This window comes from Mandrillus leucophaeus, unplaced genomic scaffold (genome assembly GCF_000951045.1).
Source record: "Mandrillus leucophaeus isolate KB7577 unplaced genomic scaffold, Mleu.le_1.0 Scaffold465, whole genome shotgun sequence".
NCBI lineage: Eukaryota > Metazoa > Chordata > Mammalia > Primates > Cercopithecidae > Mandrillus > Mandrillus leucophaeus.
Window position 1 is genome coordinate 3,186,790 of NW_012104976.1, and position 26,882 is coordinate 3,213,671.

A 26,882-nucleotide genomic window follows, 5' to 3' on the forward strand; every position below is an offset into this window, starting at 1 on the left:
CTATCACTCCAGCATGGGAGACAGAGTGAGACTCCAAAAAATAATAGTAATTAAATAAATATATAAAAGGAATAGCAAAACCCACAATTACTTTTGCTCCAACCTAATATTTATTAAGTGGAAGTAGAACATCATAAAGGTCTTCATCCTCATTGTCTTTATGTTGAGTAGCTGAGGAGGAGGAGGAGGAGGAGGAGGAGGAGAGGTTGTTCATGCTGTATCAGGAGTGGTAGAGGCAGAAGAAAAGCCCCATAAAAGTGGGCCCATGTAGTTCAAATTTATGTTGTTCAAGCGTCAACTGTATTGCTTGCCATTTTGCATAGTGGTACCCTATAGTGACTCCTTTCTCCATTTAGGTCGGGCTTTTCTCTTTATTTTCAGCCATAGGTGGGTTCTTGTCAGCTTTGCATGGTTTAGTAGCCAAGGCAACATATAATAGGACTTGTAGTGTGAATGGCCACAGTTCTAAAGTTTAACAGCTTGCTTTGTAAATCCAAATTTTTACTGTAGTTTCAGTTCGTTTGTTATAGTGTTCTCATGAAAATGAAGAGTTTTAATGAGTCACTGGGCTGGCTTTGATGGATCCACAGGAGAATTGTCTAATGTAAGAGTTGGCAGGCGTGTTAGTAATTATTTTAGAGCAAGAATAAACTAACAGATATTTTATCCAGATGCCTTTTACATTTAAGGGTAAGGGAACTTTGAGGGATCTAGCCTAAAGGTCATAGGACTTGTTGCTGACTAACACACCAGAGCTCAGATCTTCAGACATCTAGCCCGTTGCTCTTCTAGTCAAGGAAGGGGAAATGTGGAAACAGTATGGGTAGCCAAATCTTAAGTTACCTGGTACTGATGAGAGATTAAGAAGCCCTCTTTCTGGCAGTGAAAGACTGCTTGTCTGAATGGAGGTTCATCTGAGTTTCTCAGCAGAGCTCTTGCCAGATTCACAAGGCTGGGGACTGAAATTGAAGTCAGGACCTGCCATGTTGGAAGGACCCTTATTAGCACTCCTTGGCATTTGCTTGGGACTCTGAAAGGCTGTTCTTTGAGAACAAGGGGCAATCCAGAATTAATCTAGCTCCCATAGGGACTAGAGTCCTGATTTAAATCATTGCAATAGCAGTTGAGTGACAGAGATCAGGGATTGCCAGTGTGTGGTCTACTTGCCTGCCAGAAGTAAAAATAAATCCTTTCTGGAGGATTTTCTGGGTGTAATTATCATCCATCTTTTTTTTTTTTTTTTTTTTAAATTATTTTTCTCTTCTTTTTTTTTTGAGACAGGGTCTCACTTTGTCACCCAGGCTGGAGTGCCGTGGCACAAACATGGCTCACTGCAGCCTCAACCTCCTGGTTGTAAGGCGATTCTTCTGCCGCAGCCCCCCAAGTAGCTGGGACTACAAGCATGCACTACCACACCTGGCTAATTTTTGTATTTTTTGTAGAAATGGTCTCAAACTCCTGAGCTCAAGAGATCCACTCATCTTGGCCTTCCAGAGTGTTGGGATTACAGGCGTAAGCCACCACACCTGGCTTATTGTTATTTTTAATTTTTATGGTTACATAATAGTTGTATATATTTGTGGAATACATGTGATATTTTGATATAAGCATACAATGTATAATGAGCAAATCGGGGTAATTGGGATACCCATCACCTTAAACATTTATCATTTCTTTGTGTTAGCAACATTCTGATTCCATTCATATAGTTCTTTTGAAATATACAGTAAATTATTAACTATAGTCAGCTTGCTATCTAAACCTAGATCTTATTCCTTTTATCTAACTGTATACTTACACCCATTAACCATTCTCCCTTTCCACTATGCTTCCCAGCCTCTGGTAACCTTCACTCTATTCTTTATGAGATCGGTTTTTTAAGCTCTCACGTAAGTGTGAACGTGGAGTACTTATCTGTGCCTGGCTTATTTCGCTTAACATGACATTGTCCAGATCCATTCATGTTGCTGAATTTAACAGGATATCATGTTATTTTAATAGCTAAATAATATTTCATTGTGTATATGTACCACATTTTCTTCATTCATTGGATGATGGACACTTAGGTCAATTTCTGTGTCTTTGCTATTGTGAATAGCTCTGCAATAAACATGGGGGTGCAAATAACTTTGATATTCTATTTCCTTTCTTTTGGATATATACCCAGCAGTGGGATTACTGTATCGTATAGTAGCTCTGTTTTTAGTTTTTTGAGGACCTCTATACTTTTTCCATAGTGGCTATACTAGTTTACATTCCTACCAAGAGTATAGAATGTCCCCCTTTCTACACATCCTCACCAGCATTCATTGTTTTTTGTCTTTTCGATAAAAGCCATTTTACCTGGAGTGAGGTGATATCTCATTGTGATTTTGATTTGCATTTCCCTGATCAATGATGTTGATCATTTTTTTCATATACCTGTTTGCCATTTGAATTTCATCTTCTGAAAAATGTCTATTCAGATTTTTTGCCCATTTTTAAGGTTTTTCTTTTTTTGATACTGAGTTATTTGAGTTTCTTATATATACTGGTTATTAATCCCTTGTCAGATGGATAGTTGGCAAATATTTTCTCCCATTCTGTGGATTGTCTCATCATGTTAATTGTTTCCTGTGCTGCACAGAAGCTTTTTAGCTTGAAGTGATCCTTCTTGTCCATTTTTGCTGTGGTTGCTTGTGTTCCTGAGGTCTTACACAAGAAATTGCTTATCCAGACTCACGTCCTGGAGTGTTTCTCCAGTGTTTTCTTCTAGTAGTTTCATGGTTTTAGGTCTTATATTTAAGTCTTTAATCTATTTTGGTTAGATTTTTGTATATGATGAGAAATAGGGATCTGAGTTCATTCTTCTGCATATGGATACTCAGTTTTCCTAGCACCATTTATTGAAGAGACGGTCATTTCTGTATTGTGTCTTTTTGGCACCTTTGTTAAAATGAATTGACTATAAATGAGTAGATTTATATCTGGGTTCTCTATTCTATTTCCTTGGTCTGTGTGTCTGTTTTTATGCCACTGCTATGCTATTTTGGTTGCTATGGCTTTGTGGTATAACTTGATATTGTGATGCCCCAGCCTTGTTCTTTTTGCTCAGAATTGCTCAGACTACTGTGGGTCTTTTATATTTCCATATACATTTTAGGATTGTTTTTTCTTTGAAGAATGTCATTGATATCTTGATACATTTTGCATTGAATCAGTAACTTGCTTTGGGTAGTGTGAACATTTTAACAATATTAATCCTTCCAATTCATGAACATGGAATATCTTTTAATTCATTTATGTCCTCTTCAATTTCTTTGATTAGTGTTTTATAGTTTTTATTGTAGAGATCTTTCACTTCTCTGTTGAGGTTTATTCCTAGGTATTTTATTTATAGCTATTGTTAATGAACTTACTTTCTTGGTTTCTTTTTCAGATTGTTTGCTATTGACATATAGAAATGCTTGTGATTTTTGTATGTTGGTTTTGTATCCTGAAACTTCAGTGATTCATTTATCAGTTCTAATAGTTTATTGGTGAAGTCTAGATTTCTGTCTCTATAAGATCATATTGTCAGCAAGCAAGGATAATTTGATTTCTTCCTTTCCAATTTGGATGCCCTTTCTTTCTCTTGTTGAATTACTGTGACTAGGACTTCCACTACTATGTTGAATAAAAGTGTTAGAAGTGGGCATCCTTGTCTTCTTCCATATCTTAGAGGAAACGATTTCAGTGTTTCCCCATTCTTTGTGACACTAGCTGTGTTATAAATGGTCTTTATTATATTGAGGTGTGTTCCTTCTGTACTCAGTTTGTTGAGGGTTTTTATCATCAGGGAATGTTGACTGTTACTGAATGCTTTTTTGGCATCAATGGAAATGATCATATGGTTTTTGACCTTCCTTCTGTTGATGTGATATATCAAATGTATTGATTTGCGTATGTTGAACTATCCTTGCATCCCTAAGATAAATCCCACTTGGTTGTGATGAATGATCTTTTTAATGTGCTACTGAATCAGTTTGCTGAATCATTTTATTGAGGATTTTTATATCTATGTTCATCAGAGGTATTGGCTTATAATTTTCTTGTGTCTTTGTCTGATTTTGGTATCATGGTAAGACTGGCTTTATAAAATTATTCCCTCCTCAAAGGACAGTTTGGAATTATTCCCTCCTCAGTGTCTTTGAATACTTTAAGTAGGATTGGTATTAGTTCTTTTTTAAAAGTTTGGTAGAATTTAGCAGTGAAGCCATCAGGTCCTGGGCTTTTCTTTGATGGGAGACTTATGATTACTGCCTCTCCCTTGTTACTTGCTATTGGTCTATTCCGGTTTTGTATTTCTTCATGGTCCAATCTTGGTAGGTTGTATGTGTCTAGAAATTTATCTATTTTTTTTTTTTTTTTTTAGGTTTTGCAATTTATTGGCGTATAGCTGCTCGTAATAGTCTTTAGTGATCCTTTGAATTTCTGTGGTATGAATGATGTCTCTTTTTTTGTCTCTAATTTTATTTATTTGGTCTTTCTCTTTTTTTAGTCTGTCTAAAGGTTTGTTGATTTTGTTTATCTTTTCAAAAAACCAACTTTTAAATTTTATTGATTTTTGTATTTTTTTTAAGTTTCAATTTTATTTATTTCTGCTCTTTAATAGTCTACTGAATTTGGGTTTGGTTTGCTCTTGCTTTTCTAGTTCTTTAAGATCTATCATTAAGCTGTTTATTTGAAGTCTTTCTACTTTTTTGATGTAGGTGTTTATTGCTTTAAACATCCCTGTTAGTACTGCTTTTGCTGTATCCAGTAGGTTTTGGTATGTTGTGTTCTCATTTTCATTTGTTTCAAGAAATTTTTAAACTTATTCTTAATCTCTTCGTTGACCCAGTGGTCATTCAGGAGCATATTAATTTCCATGTGTTTGTGTAGTTTCCAGAGTTTCTCTTGTCATTGATTTCTGACCTTGTGGTCAGAAAAGATACTTTTATGATTTCAATTATTTTGAATTATTTGAGACTTGTTTTGTGGCCTAACATATGGCTTATCTGTGAGAATGTTTCATTTGCTAAAGAGCAGAATGTTCTGCAACTATTGGATGAAATGTTCTGTAAATGTCTGTTGGGTCTATTTGGCCTACAGTGTAGCTTAAGCCTGATATTTCTTTATTCTATGTCTAGATGATCTGCTCAATACTGAAAGTCGGGTGTGAAGTTCCCAACTATTATTGTATTGGGGTTTATCCCTCTTTAGCTCTAATAATATTTTCTTTATATATCTGAATGCTCAGCATTGGGTGCTTATATATTTACAATTGTTATACCCTCTTACTGAATTGATCCCATTATCATTATATAATGACTTACTTTTTATCTTTTTACAGTTTCTGTCTTGAGATTTATTTTATCTGATATATGTATAGCTATTCCTGTTCTTTTTTGGTTTCTGTTTGCATGGAATATATTTTTCAGCCCTTCATTTTCAGCCTATATGTGTCTTTATAGGTGAAGTGAGTTTCTTGTCAGCAGCATATGGTTGAGTTTTTAATCCAGTGAGCCATTCTTTCTCTTGATTGAAGAATTTAGTTCATTTACATTCAGTGTTATTATTGATAGATAAGGGCTTACTACTGCAATTTTGTTATTTGTTTTCTGGTTGTTTTGTAAGTTTCTCTTTTTTAACTTTTTCTCTGTCTTCCCTTGTGTATAAGCGATTTTTTGGTAGTATGTTTTAGTTTCTTGCTTTTTATTTTTTGTGTATCTATCATAGGCTTTTACTTTGTTTGCCATGAGGCTACACACGAGGCTGTGATTGGAATTAAGTTATCTTCATTTTAAAATAATTGGTTATGCGGTTGGGCATGGTGGCTCAAGCCTGTAATCCCAGCATTTTGCGAGGCCGAGACGGGCAGATCACCTGAGGCCAGGAATTCAAGACTAGCCTGACCAACATGGAGAAACCTTGTCCCTACTAAAAATACAAAATTAGCTGGGCATGGTGGTGCATGCCTGTAATCCCAGCTATTCGGGAGGCTGAGGCAGAAGAATCGCTTGAACTTACCAGGAGGCAGAGGTTGCAGTGAGCTGAGATCGCACCATTGCCCTCCAGCCTGGGCAACAAGAGTGAAACTCCATTTCAAATAATATAATAATAACTATTATTATTATTGTTGTTGGTTATGTTATTAACCATTTATTTTAAACTGAAGATAACTTAATCCAATTACAATGAAAATTAAAAAACAAGCAAAGAGAAAACTAAAAAATTCTGGACTTTAACTTCATCCCCCCCGCTCACTTTCAACTTCTTGTCTCTTTATATCTTTTTATATTGTCTATCTCCTAACAAATTGTTGTAATTACGATTATTTTTGATAGGTTTACTTTAGGGTCTTCACTTTAAGGTATGGGTGGTTTACACAATTACAGTGTTAGAGTATTCTGTATTTGTCTGCGTACTTACTTTTACCAGTGAGTCTGTAATTTTAGATGATTTCTTGTTGCTCATTAGCATTCTTTTCTTTCAGACTGAAGAACTCCCTTTACCATGTCTTGTAAGATAGGTCTAGTGTTGATGAAATACCTCAGCTTTTGTTTGTCTGGGAAAGTCTTTATTTCACCTTTATGTTTGAAGGATAACTTTGCTGGTCATGATATTCTAGGTCGGAAGCTTTTTTCCTTTGGTGCTTTGAATATGTCATCCCACTCCCTCCTGGTCTATACGGTTTCCACTGAAAAGTCTGCTGCCAGATGTCTTGGAACTCTTTTATATGTAATTTGTATCTTTTCACCTGGTGTTTTTGGGATCCTTTCTTTGTCCTTCACCTTTGAGAGTTGGATTATTATATTCCTTGAGGTAGTCTTATTTGGGTTGAGTCTTCTTTGTGTCCTTTAACCTTCTTGTACCTGCATATTATATCAGGCATCTGCCTGGTGCTTTATTTTACTATGACTGAGCCTGATATCTAAGTTGCAAGACAGTATCCTCTGTACTCTTTCCTGTCCTTTCACCAAGTTGAAAGATCTCTCCCCAAGCTGCACTGCTTGGAGTTGGGAGAGGAGTGATGCAGGTGTTCCCCTGGCTGGTACAGTTAGTGTCATATTGGGTCACATCCCAAGCCCACTGTTTCTAAGACCAATGCAGCACCAGGGCTTGTCCAAGGCCTATAGTTACTATGTTCTGATTGGCACTCAGATTTATTTGGGGCCCTAGGTCACTTTAGTCAATTGGTGGTGAAGCCAGCAGGAGTCACGTTTCTCCCACTGGGGCAGAAGATTCCCCTCTGGCCCAGGCTGGTCTAAATGCTTCCTTTGTGGGACCTGGCAGAAGTCTGCCTGGTATTGTGTGTGGCTATGACAAGGTAACACTGAGTTCCAATGCAAAGTCCCATACTCACTTTGCTCTCCCTCCTTCAAGCACACAGATTCTTTCTCCAGACTGTACTGCCTGGTTTTAGGGAAGGGGTAGTGTAAGCAATGCAAGACCGTCCTTCCTACTCTCTTCAATGCCACTTACCATGTTATGTTGAAACCAGGTACAGTGATTGCTCATCTGATTTTTTGGTTCTTAAGAAGGTACTTTCTTGCCTGGATACTTTATATCTTTTTATATTGTCTATCTCCTAACAGGGGGGTCAATCATTGGAGGGTTCAATTCAGCCATCTTGCTCTGCCTCCTCTTATGTGCTCTCAAATTCTTGCTCAGGTTTTTCATATATGATATTCAGCACTCACTAGGAAATAACTAGGTGTACAAGAAAACCAAGAGAAAAATCAGAAATGGAAACAAACCTGTTGGAGATTCAGATAGTAGATTGATCAACCATGCATTTTAACTAATCATTAATAATATATTCAAAGAATTATGATTATATGGAGATTTTTACAGGGAACTGACTGCAAATTGCACCAAAAGAATCAAATGGAAATTCTTGAGCTGAAAACATTTAGTCACAGTTGATTTCAGCTAACGTTGATTGATATGCTAGAATGTATGTACAGTGGCAGAGAGCCACAGATGACATGGTCCCTTCATCAAGGAGCTCGTTGTTTAGTGGAAAAATAAACATGGAAGAAGGCAGCGAAAGGGAATAATCAGCTAAATGGTAAAAAGAGAGTGTTTCAGACAGCAGTGAACTCTGTTAAATGCTGCTGCAGAGAAGCCAATGCAGTCTGGGAGAAATAAAACTTACTGGATTTAATGAAAACATTGGGGATCCAGCAGGAATGATTTTAGTGGAGAAGTGGGGGGCAGATGGCTGTGGTGAAGAGTGAATGGGAGGTAAGGAAATGAAGATGATTAGACAATTTCTTCACAATTTTTTTTTCCTTTTCATAAACTCTCTCTTCCTGATAACCAGAAGAGAGAGGAACAAGCCGAGTGACAACTGGAAGGAAAATACAGGCCCAACAAGCACAAAAAAAGCACTGCCTGAGAGGGTGGGAAGCACTTTCTGGGAAAGGCATGGCCTGCTGGGGAGCAGTGGGCCGTTGATTAACTATGCAGGGTAGGTTAGGTTACAGGGGACTTTGAAAACTAACCAGATAGATGGGCTAAATTCTGGGGACAGCGGGAGCCATTGCAGGTACCTGAGCAGGGTGAACTTGGCAATTCCAAGAGTTAAGCCTCAGTGACGGTGTGCAGGAGGGAATAGAGGCAGGGAGAGCCACTTGGTAAGCACAGAGTGAGGGTTCTCATTAGGGAACAGAAAGGAAAAGAAGCAGTTATGTCTAAGAGGGCAAAGAGCAAACAAAAAGCAATACTCTGTGTCTTATTGCTGATTAGAAGATCACGCAAAAGGATAGTCAAAAGTGATGTCAAGGGCCTAGACCGGGGGTCAGCAAACTTTTCTGCAGAGGGCCAGATCATAAAGTTTTTTGTCATTGCAGATCACACGGTCACTGTCGCAGCTACTCAGTTCTGCAGAGTAGATATGATCGCTTGTGGCCAGATTTGGCTCAGGGGCAGCAGTTTGCTGATCCTTGGTCTAGAGTGACAGCAGTTGAGGTCTAGGGTGACAGCAGAGGAGGTGGGAAGCGCATCTTTTCTAAGGCTTGGGGCATCTTTTCTAAGATATGGAAGTAACAAGATGTGCCGATTTGAAGTGGGAAGATGAGAGAAAGATCAGGATGAAGGACATGACCAAGGTTTCAGGCACTGGATGGAATGACACCTTCATGACACTTGAAGAAGCAGATTTTGGAGGAAAATCAAAGAGTTCTGCTTGAACATGTTGAATCAGATGCTCCATGGTCCAGAGGATGTGTCAGGTGGGCAATGAGATGGTATCTGGAGATTGCAGGCTAGAGTAGAGCTATAGATATGGCAGATTGTCAGAAAATAGTGTTTAAAGCTATAGGAGTGGATGGGGTTTCTTAGGGGGTGATTATATGTAGACAGGGGCAAGGTCTGAGGGCTGCTCCAACATGGAGAGAGGGTGGGGTAGGACCAGTCAACAGAGGAGACACAGAGAGGTGGGGTGATGAGGAAAGTGTTAACAGTGTGTGTATGCTTGAAACGCAGGGTATCTTGTAAAGAAAGATGGTGTCAATGTAATAACCTGTGTCAAATGCTGCCAAGAGGGTGAGTAAGGTGAGGACTGAGACTTCAGTTAACTCTACATTTGGGTGGTGTCATGGGTTGAATTGTGTCCCCTGAAAGATATGTTGAAGTTTTAACCCAGTGTGCCCTAAACTGTGACACCTTATTTGGAAATATAATTATTGCAGATGTAATTAGTTAAGATGGGGTCCTGCTGCAGTAGGGTGGGCCCTTAACCCAGTATGACTGCTGTCCTCATACGAAGAGGGGAAGTTGGACACAGACGTGCTCAGAGGGAAGACACCATGAAGACACTCAGGGAGAAAACAGCCGCATGCCCACAGGGGACTGGATTGGAGTTACGCTGCGAAGCCAAGGAATACTGGGGCGCCTGGAAGCTGGAAGAGGCTGGGAGAATCCTTCCCTGGAGACTCGGGAGGGAGCATGGCCCTGCTAGCACCTTGATTTTGAACTCCTCACCTCTAAAACCATGAAAGAACAAATTTCTGTGGTTTTCAGCCATCCAATTTGTGGGATTTGGTTGGTAATGCCGGGAGTTAGAGAGAAATGAAGTTTCAGCCTAATTGGAGAAATAAAACCTATACCAGATACGAATATTAGTGTGTGGCTTTCTGAGGCCAGATTCAGTAATCACACCTGCTTTATTTCTACGTTGATCTCTGTTTCAAGTTTTTCTTTTTCTTTTTTGATAAAATATATATAACATAAAATTTACCTTTCTTTTTGTAGGTGTATAGCCCAGTGGCATTAAGTACATTTACATTGTTGTGAAACCATTGCCATTATCCATCTCCTGAATTTTTCATCTTCCCAAACTGAGACCTGCACCTATTAAGCAGTAATTTTCCGTTTCCCCGTCCCCGCAGCCCCTAGCAACCTCCATTCTGTTTTCTGTCTCTCTGCATTTGCCTATTCTAGTTACCTTATATAAGTGAAACCATACAATATTTGACCTTTTGTGTCTGGCTTATCTCACTTAAGAAAATGTTTTCGAAGTTCATTCATGTGGTAGCATACATCAAAATCCCCTTCCTTTTTAAGACTGAATAACATCCCATTGTAGGTTTGTACGGGATTTTGTTTATCCATTTGTCAGCCGACACTTGGTTGCTTGCACTTCTTGCCTATTGTGACTACTGCTGCTGAGAACATCTGTTCGAGTCCTTGCTTTGTTTCTTTTGGATACATACCCCAAACTGGAATTGCTGGATTATCTTTCAAGGATAAAAAGGCTTTCTTGTGGCTTCTCCACACTGAGCAGACTCGGGACTGTTAAACTGTTAGGGTCCTCTCATTCAGACTCCGAGGGCCAGAGTGGTCAGTGCCTTTTCCGAGGTCCCACAGCCAGATGGCAAGTGAGCCCACAGCCTCCTTCAAATTTCAGGCATGTTTCCCATGTGGAAAGGTCCAGTTCTAACTTCTGTGGCTTCAGAACTCTGGACTGTAGCCTGTAGGCGATGGTTACCTGCTGATGAGCTGCAGTCAACACAAGGAGAATCTTTCTGGCAGAAGAGCTGTCCAGCAGGGGAGCCCACTGTTGACCCAGGAGGTCCTCAGTTCACCATGCTCATGGACTTGCGTAATTTCTTCCCGTGCCTGTATTCCTTACCTTGCTACTGTTTCTTCATAGAAAACTCAGTTCCTTAGCTGTTTTGGATACTGGCTATGCCTTCCTCATTTCCTCCTCATTGCTGTCACCTTCTTCCAGTTACCCCTCATTCATTCAGGACTCAGTCATGCTCATCCTCCTTCACCACTCCAGGGTGACTTCTGTGTCCTCCTAGATGGCACATCTAGCCTCAGTCTCTGTCTCATCTGCAAAAACTTTTACCTCCTTTCCATTTCCATCATGAGTTCCTGTGGCCACCTCATTCTGAACTTGCTGTCACTTGAAACTAACTTCAGACATCCCACTCCCTATCTCTACCTCCTACCCTCCAAGGCCTTCCCCAACCACTTTCAAATAAAATGAAAGCTTCACATGAAAATATCTTGCCATAATTCTGCTTAATTAATTCTTTATCTCTTCAGACTGTAAGCTTTATGCAGGCAGAGACCATGACCATGTCTTGTTTATCCCTGTACCCCTGAGACAATGCGTAGTCCACAGTGGGTGCTTGAAGAGTATATGTGGAAGGGAGGAGGGCAGTGAGGTAGCTGTGTGTCCTGTTCAGAACCAGACTTGGTTCTCCAGGAGCATCCTGACAAAGGATGGGGGATTAGAGGCACAGGGTTGATTCAGCACTTCTCAATTTAATTCTGATGCTGAAGTTAGGAGAGTTCAGTTCCTCCAAAGAAGTTATTTAGTGTAATGTTTAAGTCAGCACTGGTATGACACTGGTATGATCAATGGTGTCATTTCTCCCTAACTGACTTTGATTTCTCCCTGTCTTCCTCCTCCCTTTCTCTCCCACTCCGTGCACTACTGATGGCCTCTTAGGACAGACTGTGAGGCCTTTGCTGGAGATGCAGGTACAGTCAGGGGGGCCGGTAGGTGGTGCTCTAAGACTGCTTGAGAACTGGCTTTTTTTTTTTTTCTTTTGAGTTTTCTGTTCCCTTTGTTCAAGTTTAGAATGTAGGAGGCAACTATTAGTTAAGATTTCTCTCTGAAACAGGAAAGTCAGTTTTTGACGGAAAAAAAAAAAAAAAAAAAAAACCAATAAGAAAAACAAGAACAAAATTAAGAGAGTGGGCAAATCTTTATTTCTCTTAAGTAGACTCATAGAAACTTGGTTGGAGGAATCCTCTGAGGCTTCCGGACCAGAGGCTTCCAAACCTTAGCGTTGCCAGAGTGGCCTTGTGAAAATTCAGGATCCCGAGGCCATCCAGGCCATTCGGTTGGAGCTTCTATGGTTAAGGTCAGGAATGTGGTTTTTATCGGCTTCCCAGGAGATTCCGATGTGAGCCCTTCCTGCCTTACAATGTGGGCACCACCCATGTAGACCATTTCTCAAATTCTCTGTGCATGCAGATCACCTGCGGATTTTGTTGAACTTCAGACTCTGATTCATCAGGTCTGATGGGGACCTGCAATTCTGCACTTATAACAGACTCCCAGGTGATAACTGAGGTTTGTGGTCTATGGACCACACCACTCTTTGAGAAGCAAGAACGCAGAGCCAGGGTTGACAAACTACGGCACACATGCTTGAGCCAAATCAGTCCATACCTGTTTTTGTAAATAAAATTTTATTGGAACATAACTGTGCCCCATTTGTTCACACATTATCTGTGGCTGCTTTTGCACCATAATGGCAGAGCTGAGCAGCTGCAACAGAGACCATGTGGCTCTCAAACCTGTCATATTTGTTCTCTGGCCCTTTACAAGAAGACTGTATGGATCCTTAATCTAGAATACTCACGCTCTCCCAGATAATCACAAACTGCCTTGAAAGGGAGCTCCTTGCCTCATAGGACAATTCATTGCATTTCATAGATCCGTGGGAAGGCTGTTCCTTGTCACTTGGTTCTACTTATCTTGGTAGGCATCTTTTCCTTCTTCTGTGAACAGATACTTTGCTCACTCTCTTCTCCAGGGCTCTCTCCATGATGGGTTCCCTCCAAATGCACTTCAGAATGTCACCCAGTGCAAACCACAGCACCTGGGGTGCAGAATAGAAGCCATGCCATCTGTATTTTCTGCCTTCTGTAAGCTTCTCAGGGAGTGCACATTAGCTTTTGGGGGTAGCCATTCACTCATGACTCCCGCTGTCTAGGATTGTCTGTAAGTGCGATATTACCTGAACAGCATATAGCCAGAACAGACATCCTTCATGCATCTTTTTACTTCACTTCCCCAGTGCAGGACGTTCTTGGTTCACCTACTTCCTACTTTCTGACCACTTTTGTCCATTTCTTCCAAGATTCTCTTTTTGCCCGACCCTTAAATGTTATAGGGTCTCAGGCCTGTCCATGGTCTTCTCCTTCTGCCCATTCTTCTTGGATTATCTTAACCATACAGTTGGCTTTGACCACATATGTGCCACCAAATCCTGAATTGTACAGCTAGATTATTTTTCTTTACTTTCAGTTATCTACTACACACCAGGGCGTTTTGACCGCAGGTGTCTCATGTTCAAAATTTCTCGTCTTCTCAGGTCTGCCTCCCACCTCACTCCCATCTGCTCTGAATCTGGGACTCTTCATTTATTTCACCTGATGGTTCCAACCCCCATGGCCTTGCATGAGCTGCACACCCAGTGTGATCCTCAGTTCTTCTCCTTTTCCACCCCCCTCTTCTGTGTGGACACTGAACTGTCTTCCCCATCTGTTGCTCTCAGATCTGTCTTCTCTTTCTGCCTCTCTGCCACAGTGACCTCCTGCCTGGTCTCTCTCCTTCCTGTGTGTTTCTTCTTTGCCTCTATAGTGGTTTTCTGGAATATATTTGATTATGCCCTCCACCAGTGGTACCCCATTGTGTATGGTGTGGGAATTTGTGGCCGCCTTAATTCAGTCTCTGCTTACTCTTTTTGTGAGTTTCCTTCATCTGCTGTAACAAATTACCACAACAGAAATGGATTTGCTCCTAGTTTTGGAGACCAGAACAGTCAAGGTGTTGCCAGAGTTGACTCGACTCCTTTTGGTGCATCCAGGGAGAATCTGTGATGTGCTTTCTTCTAGTTCCTGGTGGGCTGCTGGCAGTCCTGTGTTCCTAGGATGGTAGATGCATCACTCCAGTCTCTACCTCTGTTACCACAGGGCTTCTTCCTGTTTGTCTCTATGTCTTCATTTGGCCTTCTGATAAGGATACAAGTCACTGGACCGGGGCCCACCCTAATTTATCATGACCTTATCTTAATTTAACTAATTATATTTGCAAAGACCTATTTCCAAACACTATCACACTCTGAGGTTCCCGGTGGTCATGAATTAGGGGTGGGGGGCAGTATTCAACCCAGCACGCCCTTCTGGCCTCTGCTCTGGCCACTTCCTCACTCACAGGCTTGCTCATTTACCCTGGTGCTCTGGATGAGTGAGAATTCAACAGACAAGCAAGGAGGAAAGGATTCCAAGCAGAGGAAAGAGGATTCCAAAGGGTCACAGAGGTGACATTTGTGCTGAGTCTTAACAGAAGGCTTTGTTTTGTTTTTTGCCGCACTGTACTTTAAGACATATTTCAGGTGTTACCTCTTTTATGAAGCTTCCCTGACCACCTCCCCGGAGACTTTTCTGTTGCCTCAGTACTTAGTACCTACATGTTTTGATGATTTAATGACCAGCTTGTGTTCCCACCTGTCCTGTGTGATCTTGGGGTAGACTCTGCGCCTAGTCTGCGGGGACCATGCATCCAGCCCACTGCCTGGCACATAGCAGGTCCCCAGAAGATGTTTTCGAGTGAATTTACCCATCAGCACTGAATCTCGTAAGATGAGGTTACATGCATTTTAGGGGAGGAGTTGTTCAGTCCGAACTGGATGGTTCTGTGCCGTCGATGAGGTAGAGAGGATTTGAATATGGAGGGAAGTTGTACTGGCTCACCCTCTAGGTTCCTTCCATCTGGAGGTTTCTGTTGTTCTAACTATCACCCCTTCCAGAAACAGCACACATTTTTAAGGCAGATAGATTGAAAATTGTAGTTGGACAGCTGCTTGGTTCCACAAGGATTTGAGAAGTTTCCCTATTCTTGGAAGAGCTCAATACTCACTCGAGCATCGCGCAAAATAGTGCCATCATGGCTTCAAGAGATGCTGAGCATCCCAGGCCTAATGTGGAGTTGACACAGCTTAGGAACAAAGCAGTTTCCATCTGCAGATGCACCCTCAAAGCCCTGCAGCTTTTCCATATTTCTTACTTGGTCAAAAGGATTTCAAAGACTAATTTTATGGGTTTTTTTGGATTCTTATTTCCTGTTTTACTACATTTTTATAGACTCACTGGAAGTTGCCTTTTTATTTTTGGTGGGAAAAAAATAAATAAAAAGAGGTTTAAGCGTGGAGACAACCAAGATATGGGGCATTAAATGACGTTACTATAGTGGTGATCAAGGTACAAGGATATTTTAGGGAAATTTATACCTAATATGTAATTTGTTTTTCTAATTACAATGAGCTGTGCTGAGCTATTCATTATACCACTTATTGTACCAAAGTATTGTGCCACTGGGCATGTTTAAAAATGCCACAGACCGTAAATAGTCACTTATTAATTCAAGGGAACAGTTTGAGGTGAAATGCCGTTATTCAAATAGCTTTGAAACAAAAGTGACTTATATAGATGTTTCACAAGCCCATTTTAGATACAGTTTTCTCCCTGTGGTTTCCAGATAGAATGCCTGGCTTTCATGGTTATAGAAGCAGCAGAAATTCTGTGTCATACAGTTATGTTTTTAAACTAATGGGCACCCTTCCGATTGGGCATGAATTAAACGAACATTCCTTCTCCCCACAGCCAGCTATGAATTATGCAGCCAAAATTCAGCTAATCACAACCTGCTGTGTGTGTCATTGTGTAGCGGCCCTTTGCAAGTTGGGTTAATACTTTTGAGACACCTCATCCCATGCCAGAATGCCAAAGTAAAGCAGCTGTCTTGGTAAGAGGGCTTTGCAAAGTTTTGGGGCCATTTGTGCTTATTTCTCTCTTGCGTCTGGGGCAGAGATTCCTTATGTGGGTCTGTGATAGTGACAGGAGGCCTGCAAACTAGGATAGGAAAATATATGACAGGTTTATTTTTTATTCACTTCCAATTGTGCTTATTTCTCTCTTGCGTCTGGGGCAGAGATTCCTTATGTGGGTCTGTGATAGTGACAGGAGGCCTGCAAACTAGGATAGGAAAATATATGACAGCTTTATTTTTTATTCACTTCCAATAAAATTTAGCTTAAAAAAGTTTTTATGTAGGCAACAATCCATAGTGATATTAGCAGTACCTGTGAGTTTGTCACCCACAGAAAATCACAGATATCCTGGAATATCGTTTGCTCTTCACAACTTCAAAGTGTCAATAGCTGTTAGATCATCTGCTAGATCCTATTTTAAGTATGAATAAAGAAGTGGATTCAAAATATTAATATTTTGATAACTGCATATCAATATTCTATTTCTTTTGTGAACCTGTATATATTATTTTATGCACTTAAAAACAAGGAAAGATTGAAGAACTGTCACAAAACCAAGGAGTCTAGGGAGACATGGCAGTTAAATGCAGTGGGTACCCTGGATTCGATCTTGGGACAGGAAGAGGACAATAGTGGAAAAACAACCAGTGTACTTTACAAATAGAAGTCTGAAGTTTAGTTTCTGATAATGGCATGTGCATTGGCACATAGTCTTCTAAGCCAACTAAGTTGGCTTCTTAGTCTTGACAAATGTATCACAGAAATGTGAGTCATTAGCAATGGGGGAAACTGAGTGAGAGGCTGATGGGAATGCCCCGTACGTCTGAAATTACAGTGAGGGTCACGTTGTGGGGTCTGCCGTCCACTCCCAGAAATGTTTGCGGGGGAGGTTTTCATGTCAACTTAAGGCCATCATGGCCTCTTCTGTTACAGCTCTGAGAAATGGTGGAGATAGACCCATCCAAAAGTAAGGAGAAGTTTTCCAGAGGAGTAAAGTACTTGAGAGTGTGTTCAGTTGGAAGAAGATGTCTCTGGGTTCAGAGAGGTTGGCAACATAGTCTGATTCTCACCAGCTTTGTGATCTGGGGCCAGAAACTGCTCCCGGCTTTCTCTTCCCATTTGCGGAATGGAGCCATATATAGAGTCCTTGTCAGTGTTGCTGTGAGGATTGAGCGTAACATGTCCACCTAGCTAACCTTTTTGTGGTTACCTGGAGTGTTTGAGTGCCTATTCCATGCCAGGCCCTTTGCTAAGCATTTTCCATCAATTATCTCCTTTAATCTTCATGACACCTCTATTCCATGACCTTTTCATAGATAAGGAAACTGAGGGTCAGAGGCTCGGTAACCTCACTCCCCAAGGCCACAGTGCTGAGCTTCAGTTCAGATCTGTGCTGACTGCCGTTTACAGTCTTCCTAAGTCTTCTGCTGAGGCTAAGCCATCTCTGACCAACCGGTGGTCTTGGTTACTGGGGTGCTCCCCACCCTCTCTGACGTGCGAATCCCCTCTTGTTTGGTGTGTGTCTGCACCCTGATCTGGACGCTCTCCTCTTGATTCCCTTGCCCGTTGTGGATGGCCTTTCTGAGCCTCAGTTTATCCAACTATACAATGAGGGTGTTGGACTTCCTTCAAAGTCTGTTCCATGTTCATTCTGCATTCTGTTAATTCAACTGCTTATTTCAGCTGTCTTATTGGGATGATTACTGAATCACTGAAGTCAAAGCTTTTCTAATTTGTTTTGGGGGAAGTTACATGTTTCTTTGGCATTTTCCCAGATTCCACAGGAAGGCAAAAATGGAGCCGTATGCCTTAGTTGCTTCCTAAAACCACAAAAATTAAACAACAAAAACCCAGCAGAAACCTTTGTAATAGTTACAGGTTTTTTAACTGGGATTTTGTTCAGGGAATGGGAGTAATTTTATTTTTTTATTTTCCTTCTGTGATTAGAACGTGCACACCATGTATCACCATGCAGTTGCTGATTACTTCAAATTAATACCTATGGAATTAAAAAAAATAGGTAGTTACCAGTGTCAGGTATTACCTGGACAGGGGAATTTAGCCATAAGAAGTAGTTATTAGGTAATGAGCCCAATTTCCACAATGCACGTTGGTCTCAAGATGTGAGAAAATGAGAGCATCACTTGGTGCCATTAGGTTACTGCGTGGGGGTTCTGTCAAGCCCATGATTTGTTCTCTTATTTTTCAGTTTTTCCCCTACATCCTGTTGCTCTTTGCGATCCTCCTGTACCTGCCCCCACTGTTCTGGCGTTTTGCAGCTGCTCCTCATATTTGCTCAGACTTGAAGTTTATCATGGAAGAACTTGACAAAGTTTACAACCGTGCAATTAAGGCTGCAAAGAGTGCATGTGACCTTGACATGAGAGATGGAGCCTGCTCAGTTCCAGGTGTTGCCGAGAACTTGGGGCAAAGGTAACTTAGCCCCAGCAGGCAGCTCATCGGGTTTTGTAGGACAAATTCTCTGCCCTTCTACTGCCAGTCTGGGCCCAGAGTTCTCACTGCTAGGAGGTGGGGCAGGAGCGGAGGCAGGGGGATGTCATGCACCTAGTGACAGCCTGTAGGATCCAGGGATGTCCTCTCCCCCCAAATCTCGCCCCGACCCATCCCACCCATTTGTTTGTCCTTCTGTCAAGACTCCTTCCCTTGATGAGTGAAACGTTACCATCTCATTTTAAAAATGCAGTTCTTGTAGGGGTAACAGATTTAGGTACTATATGAGGCTTGCTTGCTTTGATCGATTTAACTCCTTAATGGAGATGCACAGAGGATTTCAAGGCAGCTGAGCAAGCGATGAGAGAGAAATGGGGAAGGAGTAGGTTGTGCCCTGCCTTTTCACATTCTTCCTTTGGTTCTTGTTACTGAATAATTGGAATAATAATATTAAGAACCATCATTTTTTGAATATTTAATATATCCCACACACCGTATTGAGTTATTTAAGTACATTATCTCCTTTAACCCTCAGAGCATCATTACAAAGTGCATTTGTTAACCTCCCCCTCCACTTTTATTCTGGATAAAAACACTCTTCTGTAGCTATAAGTAAGAGTGCTGGAAACTGAATCATGCCTTTTAGACCCCATAGTTTGTGCCCACACCCCCTGAGCTGTCCCACCCCTCGCCTGTAAGAGGCGTATGTTTACACGTATTTAGGATTTACCAGATGCCAGGCATCATTCTAAAAATTTCCAAATATTAACTCATTTAATTAACTAGGCCTTCTATTAAATATTAAGGGGAAAAGTATTTTATTATTCCTTTTCTTCCTCCTCTTTTAAACGGATTTTATTTTTGACCACTCTACTGAAGTTGTAGGTAAAGAAGTATGGGTGTTTGAAATTTTTAGTGTGACATTGTTGAATGTGTATCTGCCTTTAATATTTGATGGTCTTGATGAGTGCCTACGTTATTTTTGTTTCCCTTATGTTTTAGTTTGTGGGAGATATCTGAAAGCCACTTCAAGTACCCAATTGTGGAGCAGTACTTGAAGACAAAGAAAAATTCTAATAATTTAATCATTAAGTACATTAGCTGCCGTCTGCTGACACTCATCATTATACTTTTAGCGTGTATCTACCTGGGCTATTACTTCAGTCTCTCCTCACTCTCAGACGAGTTTGTGTGCAGCATCAAATCAGGGATCCTGAGAAACGACAGCACCGTGCCCGATCAGTTTCAGTGCAAACTCATCGCCGTGGGCGTCTTCCAGTTGCTCAGTGTCATTAACCTTGTGGTTTATGTCCTGCTGGCTCCCGTGGTTATCTACACGCTGTTTGTTCCGTTCCGACAGAAGACAGATGTTCTCAAAGTGTACGAAATCCTCCCTACTTTTGATGTTCTGCATTTCAAATCTGAAGGGTACAACGATTTGAGCCTCTACAATCTCTTCTTGGAGGAAAATATAAGTGAAGTCAAGTCATACAAGTGTCTTAAGGTACTGGAGAATATTAAGAGCAGTGGTCAGGGGATCGACCCAATGCTACTCCTGACAAACCTTGGCATGATCAAGATGGATATTGTTGATGGCAAAACTCCCACGTCTGCAGAGACGAGAGAGGAGCAGGGGAACCAGACAGCAGAGCTCAAAGGTAGGGTTTGCTTTTGGCAGAGGCTACAGGAGCCCACCAAGAGCTTTTGTAGCAGCCTTGTGGGAATATTGACAGTCTTTACCCTGCCCATCATTTAAACCATTTCCAAGCATTAAAAACCTTAATACCAAGGTTGGGGGGAGGCGGTGGGAACCCCTCAGTATTGAGAGAGAGAGGAAAATAATTGGTGCTCCTCTACATTTCCAAAGAAGGATAACTTCTGTGCTTTTTCTGGTGTTTCCCTCTTCTCTCTCTGTCTCACACTCTGTCTTGCTCAGCACTCTTCCTTGTCTTTCTTGCTTATTTTTGTCTTATCTTACTGGTTTTCCTCTCTGTACTTCTGATCTCCTCTGTTACTCTTTGACTTTCTCTTTTAAAGGGTACTGAAAGTTTATTGATTCATTTTCTTGTCCTAACTTCACTGTGCTCTGAAGTTAGGCTAAGAAGCAAAACATGGTATAGACTGTGAGAGGAATTTTTGGCAGAAGAGAAATTGATTAGTATTGATAATTCCTGCTATATTTCTGTCATAAATATTTGTTTTCAATTTTGACAGATATGAACATAGACAGTGAAATTAAAGCAAATAATGGAAAGAAGAATGCCCGACAGAGACTTCTGGATTCTTCTTGCTGATGATTTTTTTCCTTGAGCTGAAAATCTGTGACATCTGTGACATAGGATTTAATTTGGCTAAAGCACCCCTGTTGTTTCACAGCTGATTTGCAATAAATGGTTCTTGGTGAAGATATTGAGCATGTCTTACTGAGTCCCTAATGGAAATGATGATCAACAAAAGGTTATGGAAGAATGGTTTATGATCTTCCCATAGGAAGCACCTGAGAGATAAGTAAACTGCAGCAAGTAACTATATGTAAGTCCTCATCAAATGAAAAGCAGAAAGACAAGAACGATTAGTCAAGAGCAGTAGCCCTGTCAGAGCCTCGGAGCAGAGACAAGACCCAGAGCTACTGGAAAACAAGCACGTTGGGAGATTTGTTTTGGTTTCATGGAATAATAACATGTCGGGATATAATTTAACATGAGTTTCTTATGTGCCCTTAAAGACCATTAGACAAGAAAAGCATTCACTGGCTAATGATCCATAGATCGACCTGTGTCCTAAGTTAGGTGTAAGGTTCGATGCCTTGGCCCACATTCGAACTCTCTTTACACTGTTAGTTGTCAACCTTGTAAGGTTGATGGAAGTCCCGTCACCACTACTTGTTGCACTATGCCTTGAAGGGCAGCAGGCCCAAGCGCTGCTCTGACTGAAAACTGAGTTAACAAGATGAAATCTAAAGGATATTCACAGTGACTTCAGGAAGAATGCTTCCAAAAGAGCCCAGGGGGGAAATCTGACATCACAGAAGACATTAATTCAGTCACTTTTGGAGAGTTTGTCTACAGGATGTTTCTCTGTTATCAAAGGCATTTGAAACAGGATTTTACTTAAACAGTAATGGAACATAGGAGTATTTAAAGTGAAGACCACTTGGCCTGAATGTGATCAGGGCACGTGAGTGACATTGGCGTGCTTCATATGGCGTGCTTGAAGCCAGAAAAACTTAGCAGTTTATTTTGTTTATATTTAAGCACAGCTTTAAAAAATTCATTTTCGTTTATTCAGTGTCCGAATTGAGGCCATTTGGGAAGAAAATTCTAGCACTGGTGGAGAATTATAGAATAAAGATTACAAATGGTTGGATAAGACAAATGTAAGCTTATTTCATAAACATTTAAAGCTGATTCAGAAAATGTTCAAAACTGTTCCCAATTCCAACTATGTAAATCCTATGTTCACATTTTACACATACACACAAAAAAATCTTTAACATCTGTGGAACTTCCCAGTTTTAGTCTTAGAAAGTTAGCACGTTGCATAAGTTGAGTAATCCTCAGGAACCTCCAAGTTTACTTTTGGCTCTTACAGACAGTTGTGTACATAATCTAATTACTGTTTTCTGAAGAACGGAAGTTATATAAGCTGCTGTCTGCCTTTCAGAATATTCAGAAAAGCAGATTTTATTTGTAGTTCTATGATGTTTTCTGAAATGGAAAGCTGATGATAAATATCAAAGCAGCAATCAGTGCTTTAAGTTATCCTGTTACATGATATTTATTACTGTTGAATTATGCTGTGACTTAGAAATGGCAGTAACCTAAATAATTGAATTTGCAAAATTACTATATTGCCATATCTGAGATGTTCCATCACAAATTTCTACACTGGTTTCTTTTGAAAATTTAAAAAGATTTATGAGATATATTTTCTAGGATATGATTTTTTTTTTACAAAAAGCTTCATCTTCTGTAGGCTATCCGTCATTTGTATTTTGAAATGGTAAAAATTGATATTTTAGGAGACCAGGAAGTCTCCAAGCCATTCCCACTCTCTGAGCTCTAGTAGGGTCTGTGATGTCCCAGTCACCAGTACCAGGTTGGATGTGCAGATACGCAGAGGCAGGTCCTATCCTTGAGGACTTCAGAGTCCAGTAAAAGGCAGCAGAGACATGGGCTGGTGCCTAAGAGGAGAAAGTGTAGCCACAGTAAAGGCTATGCCAGAAAACTCCTAGCAAATGCCCTGTGTTCTTGGGAGAGGCCACGTTATTTTTGTTTTCTCTCCTGTAGTTTCTGTACCTGCTGGTTTTGAGAATATAGTTATCATTTTTCCCAGAGGCAGATGACCACCTTAAGATTCTTTAGCTGCAAATCCTCTAGGTTGAAATTTGTGCAAAATAGTCGCAGTGATTTTGAATAGTAATGGATCCAGTTGCCTTTTGAACCTTCCCTCGCAGGGATGAGAGAACAAGCCTGTGGAGGATGTGGAGCCACTGTTGAACAACTGTCAGGGCCCCAGAAGGCTGGTGTGGAGGCCTGGGGATACCTTTCAGCTTGGAAAAAAAAAGTATTTTTAGGACAGGTGAACTCATCCATCTACTGTGAGCTGCTGGCTTGGAGAACGACTTTTGAGGAGTCAGTTTCCTGAGGAGAAATGCTTTTATAAAAGCACTCATTGCTTTGTAAAAGGAGACAAACAGATCCTAAATGACCACTCCAGGGTTGCTGATTTTGTTTCTGGCTCACGTCTGCCTAGTAAACCACCAGCAAGCTGCTGAACCAGGCTGGAAACAAGTGTTGCAGCTGGGAGGGACACAGAGTACTCTGAAAGCAGCGTTCCAACACATCTTCACTTTTACGAAGGGATAGACAGATACTTCCATCATAGAGATTCTTAAACTTCGAGGGGTTACAACACCCTTGCAAATATTTTTATAGCTATGGACCCTCTCCTCAGATCTACAGCCAACATTTTCAGTGCACCTTAGGAGGTCATTGTAGTCCATGCCTCTGAAAAAGCTGTGCTCCAACGGCTGAGGAGCAAGCCACACAGCAGACAATGGGGCTCCCTTTGCCTTCATGAAAGCTACTTCCCCCAACACTAAGACTCAGCTGTACGTTTGCTTAGCTCAGTCACATTTACATTCTTCTGGGTGAACTGTACCTTTTGAGTACCTGCCTTCATTTTCTAGAGTCAGACCTAACAAGGTCAGTGGAAGCCTGGGCAGCAGCGGGCCTAGAAAGACCAGGCAGCCGGCATGAACTGCTGTTCTCTCCCTGACCACAAGGCATTGTCTTCCTCCAGGGTCAAGTAATTGTTCCTGTTCCGCCTCACAGGAATGTGGGGAGGAAGGACATAACACTATAACATGCTATGTCCTACCTTACAGTTGTACTGTGAGAAAGCTGGAAACTTCCACCTGTTCAGTGGGTCTGGTTTGCATGTTTATGTTTCGTTTGTGAGAACTGCTTGTCCAAGAGAGAGCTCAGGTCAGGGCAGTTTGTGCCTGTGAGAATTAGCTCAGCTATCAGAGGCAGATTTTTAGACACCTTTTAAAAATGTGCTCGTGTTTGGTTTGTTTTCCTTATTGTCAGTCCTGGGTCAATCAAAGGTTTGTAAGGGTGAGAATTTTTATGCACTGCTGTATCACAAGTGCTTAAAACAGAGACTGGCCCAGATGAGGCATTCTGTAAATGTTTGTTGAAATGAATGGACAAACTCTTAGGATAAATCCTAATTTGTTGGCAACTGTGATTTGATTTTAGAAGGCAAACGTGATTTTATTTTTAGAAAGGAGAAGGGAAGGGGAGGCTCATTAGCCTCTTGGTAGAGAGAGGAATATTTCTGCAAATGAATAGGTTTCCACCTTAAGTAGTGATGGTCCTTAACTTCTTATTATGGAGTGAGTCTTGAGCACTTTCCAAATTCAATACAAGTTCAAGATTGCCTTTCAGTGATTAGGGAAATTGAGGCTTTAAAATAATAAACCTCTTAAAAGGGGATGTTGATGGAAATGTACAATTACCAGTAGTTGAGGTTTTATCTGAGGGGATGGAGATGATGAAATGGTTCCTTCTGAGAAGTTGTTGGCATTTTGGCTTTATTTTTCACAAATAAAGTGAAACCATTTAAAACGATTGACAACAATGATATTGTGTCATGTGGAATACAATAGATATTAATTTGTGGTTGGTTTTTCTGCCTGCTTTAAATGAAATGTATTATGTTTCGGGTTTCCTCTTTTAGCTGTAAAAATACTTCGTCACTAAAGCATGAAATTTAATCAGCAATTGTTCTTCAAGTTCCTGAAAGCTATAAAAGTTTCTTATGACTTGAGTGTTTTTTTTTCCCTGCCCACCAGAGGAGAAAGCCCTTGTAGAATTCTGCAGTGTTACAAGTGTTCCCTATAAAAACTGAAACCATCAGCTACTCTTTAACAAGCTGGCTTTTTAAAAGCACGTAATTACAATTTAATGGTATTCTGTAAAATGGTGCTCTAGGCATAATTTAAATTCTTTTTAATGACTATATTTCTTCAAAACTTTGAAAGAAAAGTGTGTGTTCTTTTTGCTGCATCCTTTGTAAGAAGACTGCCAACAGATGAAGAAGGACTTTACAAATTAAGGCCATCTTGGTTTCATTTCCACAAAGATGAGAACAAATCATGGTGTTAAGAAAGGATCCTTAGAAGAACACAAGAATCTTGAAAGCCCTTGGTGGTTATCACTATTATATTTCATATTTCCACAGAAGTCACTTAGCCAAGCTCTGCATTTTGAGCCTGCTGACTTTCATTTAAAGAAGAATGAAAGGCTGAAAATCCAGGCTGCTGTGTCTGTACATAAAGGTCAAACCATGTTTGAGTTCTTCACTGTTGTGTCCACCTAAATAAAACTGAGTAAGTAATGAAAAATGTCTTAATATTTCTTGCCTTCCCTTTCGGGCGAGTCATTTCATGGAAGATGTAATGGGAGATGCATTCCAAAATGTCTTGAGGCTCATTCCTCTCTGCTGGAAACATAAAATTCAGTAGGCTTCATGCTACTTGCTAAAATCCAGCTGGTGGTAACTAAAGGAAGAAAATCCTTGATTATGGGCCCACAGATTCTGGAATTTCTAAAGCACAAATCACTTGCTTTCTGATTGAGGATTGTTTGCCTGGGCTTGGGAAAAAAAGATCAGCAGCCATGTGCTGCTAAACATGGGTTCTCCTGCTCACGTCTCTCAAGAGGAGGACTCCTTTGTACAATGGTCAATTAGTGCAGCTTGCTATTGTGGGTAATCAGAGCCATGTGAAATTTTAGTGCCATTCCTGGCATATCACAAATATAGTAAATTCTCTCTAAGTGCTAGCTTTGACTATCTTGCTCACCGGCTGTTCCCAGGGTGGCAACCCGGGAACCTTGGATGTTGTATTCGTTTTCTCTTGCTCCATAACAAATTACTGCAAACTTAGCAGCTTAAAGCAGTACACATTTATCATCTTGCAGTTTCCTGGGTCAGGAATCTGGACACAGCTCAGCTAGGTCCTGTGGTCAGGGATTCACAGTGCTGCAACCCAGTTGTGGAAGGTTGTGTTCTCATCTGAAGCTCAACTGGGGAAGGAGCTGCTTCAAAGCTGCCCCGGGTTGTTGGCAGGATTCATTTTGCCTAACTCGGAATCAACTGATTTGGGACTTTAATCACATTTGCTAAAACCCTCCACCTTGGCTATATTATCTTGGCTAGAATCAAGTCACAGGTCCTGCCCACACTCTAAGTCGGAGTCATGGGGCCACCTTACACTCTGTCAGCACAGATAACCTAAATCCTACCTTGTCTGTCTCAGAGACTTGTAGCTTTACCCCCTTGACAGTCTTCTGAGTCCAGCCTCTGTTCCCAGTGGTGGATTGATAGTCTTACTGTATCTAACCCAGCTAACACATTTCATGTCTATGGTCTTTCTAGAATGCAGTTGTGATTATGCAAACGTTCCCTACCATTTCACCATCACCAGTTTTAAATTCCTCAGGACTCTGTATGGATTTCAGGACAAAGAACAACCTTGTTTCTTAGACCATACAAGGCCCCACCTCTTCAAGATCATCACATACCCACTACTCTCCCTCTCATCTCTGACACAGCCTCCTGCACTGTTTCTTAAAAGTCTCTCTGCTTTCTCAGATCTGTCTGTCCTCACCCGCCTCATACCTTCTATTCAGAAGTCAGCTCCAGCCTCCCCAGCAGGAAGTACTCTTGACCTGTCCCTCCCATTGTCCTGACTTAGATGCCCTCTGTGCTTGCCATTACTCTTTGCCTCAGTGCTTAGCATTCTGCACTACCTCGATGACTTTGTTTGTCTCCCCC

At 41.0% G+C, this 26,882-nt stretch overlaps 1 protein-coding gene across 2 annotated transcripts in view; it reads left to right on the plus strand.

Moving 5' to 3' along the window:
- The window catches only part of PANX1 (pannexin 1), a 60,172-nt gene extending 38,261 nt beyond the window's left edge, over positions 1 to 21,911 (plus strand). Inside the window, exons 3-5 of one of the 2 annotated variants that reach the window (XM_011995019.1) lie at positions 18,295 to 18,518; positions 19,539 to 20,194; positions 20,751 to 21,911. In XM_011995019.1, coding sequence (XP_011850409.1) covers positions 18,295 to 18,518; positions 19,539 to 20,194; positions 20,751 to 20,830 — 960 coding nt within the window. In that variant the 3' untranslated portion in view covers positions 20,831 to 21,911. The remainder of the gene's footprint in view (positions 1 to 18,294; positions 18,519 to 19,538; positions 20,195 to 20,750) is intronic. The other variant, XM_011995020.1, reaches the window with a different exon arrangement.
- The last annotated feature ends 4,971 nt before the right edge of the window (positions 21,912 to 26,882 follow it).